Source organism: Dromaius novaehollandiae, chromosome 16, assembly GCF_036370855.1.
Source record: "Dromaius novaehollandiae isolate bDroNov1 chromosome 16, bDroNov1.hap1, whole genome shotgun sequence".
In the NCBI taxonomy this organism is placed as follows: Eukaryota; Metazoa; Chordata; class Aves; order Casuariiformes; family Dromaiidae; genus Dromaius; species Dromaius novaehollandiae.
Window position 1 is genome coordinate 15,989,663 of NC_088113.1, and position 9,570 is coordinate 15,999,232.

A 9,570-nucleotide genomic window follows, 5' to 3' on the forward strand; every position below is an offset into this window, starting at 1 on the left:
ATTTGGGATCAGTGTTCTAATGAATCAGATAAAATGAGAGCAGATAGGTAGAAAATCCAAGTACTAGGAATGTATACACATTAAGTTTTGAAGTGCACAACCATTGTGAAAAACTGTGTGCACACACAGTTAACCAACGTGCACTAAGCATACCAGGCACATCTTAGGCACATTCAGCTATAACAGATCTCCTCGAAAAATACAACTTTGGCACTGGCTTATTCCTTATACTAACTAAAAACATTTGCATTTATACACCTATAAGTCAAAACACTTTATAAAAAGTTCTCATGTTTTCACTAATGCATACTGCTGTTTGTTAGATGATTTTCCTTTATCTGAAAAAATAACAAATATATATCATTCAAACACAACTGAGAAAGTAATGAATGTTTTTCATCCTCAATAAATTAACATATTGACAGTATTCTTTAGATGTATAAAAGTACTCAAATGTTTTTTATATTTTGCATTGATATCCCAATTAACCAATAGTTCAAAGTCAGAAAAGAACCCTAAGTCAGAAGAATTTACTTCCTGTCCTAATGTGAAAGGTTTCAAAAGGCAAAATTTTTGGCCATATAAAGATGACTTCTGTTTTTGTTTTAAGATGCTAATGAAAGACTATGTTCTTATTGATAATATAATTAGAACAAAAACACTTGAAAGCTGTTTTTCCACTGAAGTTATTTTTAAACATATCAACAGTTGGGAAGTATTAATCAAAAGACACTTTTAAAAGAGAAATGAAAAAAGCAAAAAATTGAGGAGAAAGATAAGCATTATAAAAAGCAAAGCTCTAGAACTTAGCCAGTTCAAATTTCAATCCAAAATACCAAAGTGAAAGAATATGGCTTTCTAATATCCAATTAAATATACAAACATCATTGTATGTGAAACTGGAAAAAGTTATTAAAACCCTACGTTAACCTGAAGCTCTGTTGTTATATTTAGAAACCCCCCCCCCAACACAAAGAAATTAAAATACAGAGTTATATTAAAAAAAAAAAAAACATTAATTTGCTCAGAATATAGGCATGGTGCAGCATGTATATGTTGCAAGTGAAAATTAAATTAAAAACAACACATTTTTTACCCCTATTACATCTGGTATTTATTCAAGGCTTGCAGAAACAAAAGTTTAACATCCATGTGCTTTCTCTCTTAAGTTACCAATGACTTCCAGGGCGTTAAAGGCCAGGTGTCCCTACTGAATTCAACTGAAATCACTGCATTAATCAGCAATTTCTGTGCTTGGATACAAGTTAAGGGAGAGAATTTTCAAAGGAGAACAAGGTAAATGAATTTCCATATTCAAGTGATTTTTACAGTTGTCTGGAGCAACCAGCTGCCATATGAAGTTAAAGTCTGAAAGTAGTTCTTCCATCATGTAGGAGCTTTTCAAATAAGACATCTAAATACTTAACTTAAATACTTGTAAATACTCCTTGCCTTCTCAAAATCTAAAATCACTGCTTTCTATATCATAGCTTACATGTAAAATAAATTACAAAAATTAAGAAAATTTCAAACCTGCATCTTCAGAGAGCCTGACCACTATCTCCATTACAGTCAGGAAATCTTCCTCATTATTACTGAAATCTCGAAAGACATCCAAAAGACCTCTAGCAATAATCTGCCTGTGGAGGAATAATATATTAAATGCCTGCTAACAACATATAGATGGAAGGAGACTAGAAACTAATCAAATGTAAACAGGCACCTTAAGGGAAGATCAATCTCTTCTCTGAACATTCAGACATACTAGTTACACAGTTTCTCCACATCCTAACAAAGTAAAGGTGGCAGAGTTCAGAGATCTCATTCAAATGACCAAGAATAAAAACTGGTCTTTTTGGAAATTTTTTATAATAGTTATTTACTGAAACTGAAATAATATTAGGCATACGTTTAGGAGAATACTACAAAAAATAGTGATATCATAAGATTCACAGTCTTGTTAGACTCAGATTACCATCAAGTATAATTATTAAATTATTAATTATTAATAATAATTTTACCCTCACCTGTTAAATATGTTATCACTGAAAGCATACTTTTCCAGACGAGCCAAAGGAGTCAAATTATCCTGTCCAGGAATGTCCAAGAACGCTGTTATCCTCATGCTATCACAGTCTGGTCCATAATCTTCAAACCCAACTTGAAAAACAAAAAGAACAACAAAAACAAAGAAACAAAACAAAGTCAGTAAGAGAAATTGCAGTATAAAATATACTATCACAGTAACACCATCTCTTTTCAGATCTGTTCTGCACAGCAAATCTATCTCTACATCACCAGAAACTGCTTACAGAAATCTTAATTTGCACCTAGTGAACTTAAGAACAACACTTGCGTATGCATCTGTAAATTCAATCCTTGAAATGTAATCCATCTCAACTGTCATAATATCCTTGACTTTTAACTCATTTTACTTTGCAGTTTTTATGGACTAATCACATACACTACAAGTTAAATGGGCTCAGCTGACAAAATTTCGTGCTATGAGGGGACAGACAAATCCAGAAGGAAAAACAGTCCCTATTAAAAGAAATAGAAGTGTTAACAATGGCAGAAAATCCCAAACTATGTTGCTTTAAAGCAGAAAAATCTTGGGCATGTTTCAAAGTTACCAAGGCACATTTTCCTTACTGCAGTTACTGAGTCCCATGCATCTAAATCAGATTTGCAGCTTTGCGAAAAACCTCAACTTCACCTTACTTGTGAACATACTTCAAAGCTTTCTACTGCAGACCCATCAAAAACAGGCTTTCCCACGCAAACCTACCATCTTCTAAACCTTTTTTGTATTTGTAACTTGAATTTTTTAACAAAGTTTTACCATACCAACTGTTGAAGTTTGCCCACCCAGTCTTACAAGCATCTAACCCAGTAACATGCACTTGATTAGAGGTTACAGAAATGTTTATCAGACTGACAGCAAAGAGGAAAGGGAATAGGATAACTTTGCTGATGGGCCAAATTATTTTTTATGCTCCTTCCTTACGGAGGGAAACAAAGACAGTCAAATAACCTGCCTGCAACAACATTAATCTTTCATACACGTTCTCTTATTTCAGCAATGAATATAAGAACACATTCAGAAAACAGAAATCTACAGAAATAGTTGCACCGTAGTAGCTGTTATTCCTCCTCTGGGTTAACAACTTTTCCACTAACTACCCCTAGAAATACGCAAACTCTGTTCACATAAATAATATAGCCACTACTATCATATTAATTGTGCTGGTACGGCTTCTCAAACCCAACAAGAAGTCTCTTGCAAGCCACCATATGTCTTAAGAATGGACCACTGCATAAAATAAACCAGTTTCTCACTTTGCAGGACATGATATTAGGTATTTAAATCAGTAAAGGAAGAACATAACTGGTAAGAACTGAAAGCAAAATGACAAGCCAAATACACTGTATTTTAAACTAAGACTACAAGAACATAATGTAAGTACTCTAGCTTATGCCCCTTTAGACAGAGATCTCCTGTCTTCAAGGAGAGGAAGCTGCATAATACTTCCATTAAAAAAAAGAAAAGAAAAGGAAAAAAAAGCCAAGCGCTTTGACTAAATACTTAAACACAAACCAGAATGAATTTCATTATAAACAAGGGAAACTGGTGTTATAAAAGTGGAAGGAATGGGAATAAGCTCTCCCACTGAAACACTTCACGTATACATTTGTTAATATTCAAAGTGCTATATTAAGTATTCTGGTTTAATAAAAAAATTATAATCCTTCACAATACTTGTCATCCCAATCACTAAAAAGCTGTTTGTTTGTTTTTTAAGAAAGTCTTCTTGCCTTATTATTCCAAAATGCAATCTGAAATTGCCAGTAGCTTAAGTAACTTGCATATGTAACTCCAAGGTCTCTGATATAACAGGCTTTTCAGGATTTAAATGGCTGTGCCTTAATTAGGGTAATTAAGCTTCAAGTCTACCCTCACACTTGCTTTATCATCAATTTTATATTACCAACATTCTTCCCTAAAGAACCTCTTCGTTGAGGCCTGGCATAATGAACTTTGGCTCTGAACCACACTAATACCCATTACAAATCACTTTTAATATTAAAAAAAGCTCTATTACCAATGACGGTCTTCGTGAAAGACTAGACTGCATTTGTATACTGGATTGATTTGGTGCTTTATCTCATGTATAAATCAATTAACATTAAGCTATGCTGGTACCAACTCCTGGCTTTTTTCCTACAGAAGAAAAAACTGTTTTCACATATGTAACTTTGCTTTCCAAGCATTTAACACTCAGTTTTTGCTTTCTATCGTCCTTAAATGTGTAAGATCTTTGGAGCATCACCTTGTTTTTCAAACTCACAAGAGTTATCCATTACTTTTACCAGGAAATATTTACCGGAACAGGCACACATATCCTTCCACTGTTCTCAATATAAAAGAAAGTGAAAGCAACTGGAGCAAATTATATATGCTCTGAGCTGAAGTTTGAGGAAACATGGTTTCAGCATCAGGCACAAAGTCAGGCCAAAACATTCTCAGAAATGCAGCTAATCTCAGGAAGAAATTACTTGAACATACTTGAGGCAAAGTGCTATACCTGGGTCTTTGGGGTGGGGGAGCAGCAAACTGGTGTCCCTTGAAAGCACAGTGTTTCCTAGGAACCTACTTGAATTAACAGACTAGGGCACTTCCGAATTCCGCAATTCGTTCAGACAGTAAGCTCCAACCAGCTCAACAGGATTCAATCAGAAGAAAGCTTTGGGATGAGACCTAGTGTTCACATTTTCAAATGTATGCACAGATACTAGAAACAAACTCACAGCTACATCATCAGAAATGCATGCTAGGTATTTGTGGCCTTCTAAAGAGACTATGTATTTCTTCTACTGACATTTCCATTCAGCTGGCCATTACTCTTTCAAGTGGCTGTTCTTTACACGTTTTTAAAGTATTGACAGGCTTAAAACCTGTATCTGCGCAAGTACGTATACTTTACATTACACAGACCTAGCAGGGATTGACATGTCCATGTGTTCTAGGGCCAGCTTTCCCACCAAGCATAATACCTAAAGAAGTAGCATCCAATATTTACCTGCTTCAGAAGAGAACTACTGTATCATGAAAGCTCATAGGAAATTATTCAGTGTATGTAGCATGGCCAGTTTCCCCTCTGAAGCTGCAAAAATCTTTTCCATCTCCAAAAACAAACTGTGACAATCCTTATGCCTATGCAATTACGATAATACACATTTTAAAATCCACACACTGTCACTATCTAATTCTTGAGGCTAGCCACCTGTTGTACAAAGGAAGATTTATGATGGCTTAAAATCAATATGCCTGCTACTAACTTTATCTAGTGTCCATTTGTTCCTGAATTAAAAAACAGTTTAAAAATGAAAGCACTTATCAGTTCATTTTACTATTGGTCCCTCTTCAAATATTTCAGCAGAATTCCTACCAATTTAAGTGACATTGAAATAAACCTCAATTCTAAGTTTGACTACAACGCGACAGCTGGGACCAATCTTGTAAACATAAAGACATGCTTAATTTTACTACCTGGAGTAATTCTATTATTCATTTAAATTAGCTAAGCATACCTCAGCCCTTCTAAGACCAGAGGGAAAACAGAACAAACTACTTATGTTATGTTCAGGATGAAGAGAGTTAAATACCTGACATTTTTTTCAACCCTCTCAGTACACATAGATTAGAAAGAGTCATGGCAGAATCCATCTTGTCTTCTCTCACAAATTTTTAAAGTTTTTTTTTCTTCTCATAAAAAGGTACTTACAAAATTCAGAACACACTGGCGTACTAGAAAATAAATTACAGAAAAAATAATGATCTTAATGTATCTAATGACTTCTTAATGTATCCAATAATCTTCCACAGGTGAACAATGCATTCAGTGTTTTTCCTTTTGGTGATATCAAATACACAAATTTGAAATCTATCCATCTATATACCAGAATACCAAAGACAACATCTACAGCTGAATTTGAATTTAATATGCCTTAGTCTGACCTAGACTCAAAAGCTGCTTAGAACCTACAAGGAACACCTGTGGCGTCACAGGATTTAACTAACTATGCAATTCAACATCATTAGCTAGTACCACTTCATCACTATCCAATTTTCCAAACCAAAATATGAAACACTAGTTCATAGTGCAAAATTTCATGAGCTCAAGGGCATTTTCTCTCACACTGTTTTTAGGATGAAAAACATGTTTTTCAATATATTTTCCTTACTCAATGAAGGGGATTTGTATTTCCTTACAAAAACAGGCTTTTAACTGTACTCCAAGAATTTACATAGATTTTTATTATTGCTTTCCCCTAATTCAAAGTAATCCTCCAGGCTCTTTGTTCAGTGAAACTGACTGCAACACAGTACATTTTCCTCAGTGAGAATAACACTATTTCACCAATTTATTTAGTTCAGAAAGTAGAAATGCAGTTCCAATGATTAATTTCACTGACAGTTTCTCAAAATGCATCATGAGCTCTTTCTTATAGACTAGTCATTGGATTAGTACAATATCTCAATCCAAATGGGGCTTCTGAACTCTACTGTAACAAAAAAGACAACTTTCAAGGCCATAATTTTAAGTGCATTGTCAAATTAATGAACATAATGAAGGCTTCTGACTTTTAAAATCATAAATGAGATGTCAATAGCGCTTTAAAAACAGATGCTTCCCTCTGTGAACACACTCATCCTGAAACTGATTACACACAAATTTTAAGTGACCCACAAAAAATATGTGCTTATTAATTACTGCTTCAAATTCAAACATGACAAGATTTACTTTGTCTCAAGATTTTTAACTTTGCCTACAAGGATAAAGACTTTATCAACTTACCAGACAAATTCTATACTGATGGTCTCAACAGAATAGCCAAAGACTGAGCACTTACTAGAGAATGGCCAATGGCTGAACACTAAATGGAGAACAAGCTACCCTCTTAACTTCTAATGATGATCACTCCCAATTCAAGGCCAAGACACATAACAGAGAGCTACAGGAAAGTTTGCATTTATTGCTGCTGCTTGTACTTAAATCAGTCAGCAAACAAAACTCAAATGATCAGTATCTTTAATTTCCTTATTACAGGGAGAGGAAAATGGGAAAGGCAACAGGGAGCAATTCAGAAAGACCCAATCAATTCAAACAGCTAAGTATTCATTAGCACTAGGAAGGCTTAAAAAAAAAAAAAAAAATAGGACACAGAAGAAAAAGATTTCCAACACGGAAGTAAGGTACTGTAGCAGCAACTATTGCAGATTTTCTGCTATTAAAGGAGCTCAAAGGTGAGATAGATGTGTTGACCTCTGCAAAATCGTCTCTAAATCCAACATAAGCACATTCAAATGTATCAGCAAGCTTCCTCCTTATTTAAAACCTCTATTCAAAACATGCATACTTTTTGCTGTCTAAGGCCTTCACCAGTACTTGTTTCATTTACTGCAGCAAGCCACAACCTTTAAGCACCTCTCTTCTAAGCAACTTCTTACACAGGGTTATCAAGTTTTCAAATCCATGCCTGCTAAATACATTTATTTCAAGTACTATCCTCCATGTTCTTCCTATTACAACTTTTTAGATTTCCAGCTTTTCAAATAGGTAACAGTGTTTAGGAAGGAAAAAGCTCTTTTAATTTTAAATCCATTCTTTAAGATGTAAACTGTTACAAATAAATCTATCTGCATAAGACGTCTGTTAAAGACATTTTGCAATGCACATAAAGATACAAACACCAGACAAGCCAAGAGCTACCACAAGTCTTGTATACAATGAATCTCGCCATTTATACATCATCTTCATCTCAAAAAAGACCCAAGTTTTTTTCTAAACTTAACCAAAATGCAAATGACAAGTTTTTCTGCTACCTCGTAGTAAAATGCAGAAACCTCAAAGACAGAAAGCAACATTTAACTGCAGCAATTAACAGAACTCCACAGAATGATTTTCCTGCTGGTGAAGGAGGATGTCCCCGCAGGTCATGTTTCTCCTGCTGTTCCTCAAGACTGCCTCCTTCCCACATTTGCTTCTTTATGATAGATTAGGGAAAAAACATCCTTCTGTCACACGTTTTCAAGTACTATTAAACAATAATGTTTGCACGGCAACCAAATCAATAAGAATCACGAGAAACAAGTTCAAGCATCAGTTTTCGTTTCTAAACAGAAAAGCCAGTCCAGCGTTCAAAGTGCCGGTGAAACCGCAATGCACATTTAAACAGTCAGTAAAGATTTATCGCCTTAACTCTAAGTAAGGGCTCTTCCCCAGGTGCCTGACGGGCACGCAGCCCTGAGCCCGCCCGGGAGCTCCGAAGCACTCGGGCTCCAGCTCGAGCTCTCCGCCTGGCCCAGACCCGAGGCGCCGCACGGAGCCCGCAGGCAGCGGCCGGCGGTGCCACCCCGGGCGCTTTGTTTCGCCCCCCGCTCCCGAGGCGCAGACGTGCCCGACGCAACCCGTCCTGCCGAGCGCCTGCGCCACGGCGATGCAACAAAAGCAAGACAGGTAACACCTTTAGCAGCCTCTAAAGCTTTTAAAAGTCTCATTCGCTTCCACTACCGCGAGGCTAGTTTGCGAAGACAACAGCGGAGGGGTTAATCCCCCACAACAGTGCCGGACGGGACGCCTCTTCCCTTCCCAGAGGTTCCTCACGGGCCATTGTTTGAGGTGTGTTTATACAAAACTCAACTCCTCAGCGGCCGTTTGAGGAAGGAAAAAAAAAGAGCTACGAGAAAAACGGCGCCTCCCGCCCGCTCCCACAGCCGCGGGCGCCGCGAGCCCCCTGGGCCCCGCCAGCGCCCCCCGCCGCCAGGCCCGGCCCGGCCCGGCCCGGCCGCCTCCCCGCGCCGACAGAAGGGCGGCCGCAGCCTCCGCGGCGGCTACCGAGCCTCCGCGGGATCCGCCGAGGCGGGAGGCGAGCGGCCCCGAAACTCAGCCCGGAGCGCAGAAACCAGCGGCCCCGTCGCAGCTCGGCGCCGCACTCCTGCGGGCACAGAGCCCCAAGGCGCCCCCCGGCACAGGCAGCCTCCGGCCCCTCGCTCGCCCTCAGCGGGGTGGAAAAATGCGGAGCTGGGAGGAGGGTGAGGGGAGGACCTGGGGGGAGAGCGGGGGAGGGCCTGAGGAGGAGACAGAAAAATAAAAACAGTTACTCACAATCATCTAAGTCATCCTGCAAATCCACAAAATACAAAGGGATCCCTACAAACAAAAACAAAAGAGAGACACCGGGGGGTTGGTTTCGGAGGGCTGCGGCGAGGGCGGGGGCAGCCCCGCGCACCGCGGTGGCGGCGGCCGGGGGGAGCGAGCCCGGCGCCCCCCGCCCGCACCCCGCCGCCGGCCGCCAGCCCCACTTACCGGCCATCTTGGAATGGACATGGGCGAGGACGGGGGGGGAGCGGGGCAGGGCGGAGGGAGGAGCCGCCGGCGCTTCCTGACCCCGGCTCAGCCTCCGCGGCGGCGAAACGCGGCCGGTTCCATAAACGCCTGCTGCCGGGGGCCGAGCCGCCCCGCCACAGCCGCCGGCCTCGCCGCGGGAGGAGGGAACCGCGGGCTG

At 39.5% G+C, this 9,570-nt stretch overlaps 1 protein-coding gene across 6 annotated transcripts in view; it reads right to left on the reverse strand.

Moving 5' to 3' along the window:
- Window positions 1-9,518, reverse strand: part of LOC112993231 (serine/threonine-protein phosphatase 4 regulatory subunit 1-like) — a 28,712-nt gene extending 19,194 nt beyond the window's left edge. Inside the window, exons 1-4 of one of the 6 annotated variants that reach the window (XM_026116645.2) lie at window positions 9,372-9,498; window positions 9,171-9,215; window positions 2,028-2,160; window positions 1,534-1,640 (exon numbers count right to left, since the gene is read on the reverse strand). In XM_026116645.2, coding sequence (XP_025972430.2) covers window positions 1,534-1,640; window positions 2,028-2,160; window positions 9,171-9,215; window positions 9,372-9,378 — 292 coding nt within the window. In that variant the 5' untranslated portion in view covers window positions 9,379-9,498. Of the gene's footprint in view, window positions 1-1,533; window positions 1,641-2,027; window positions 2,161-6,860; window positions 8,779-9,170; window positions 9,216-9,371 lie in introns of those variants that run through there. The other 5 variants (XM_026116646.2, XM_026116648.2, XM_064521568.1 and 2 more) reach the window with 5 other exon arrangements.
- Between the last annotated feature and the right edge of the window lie 52 nt (window positions 9,519-9,570).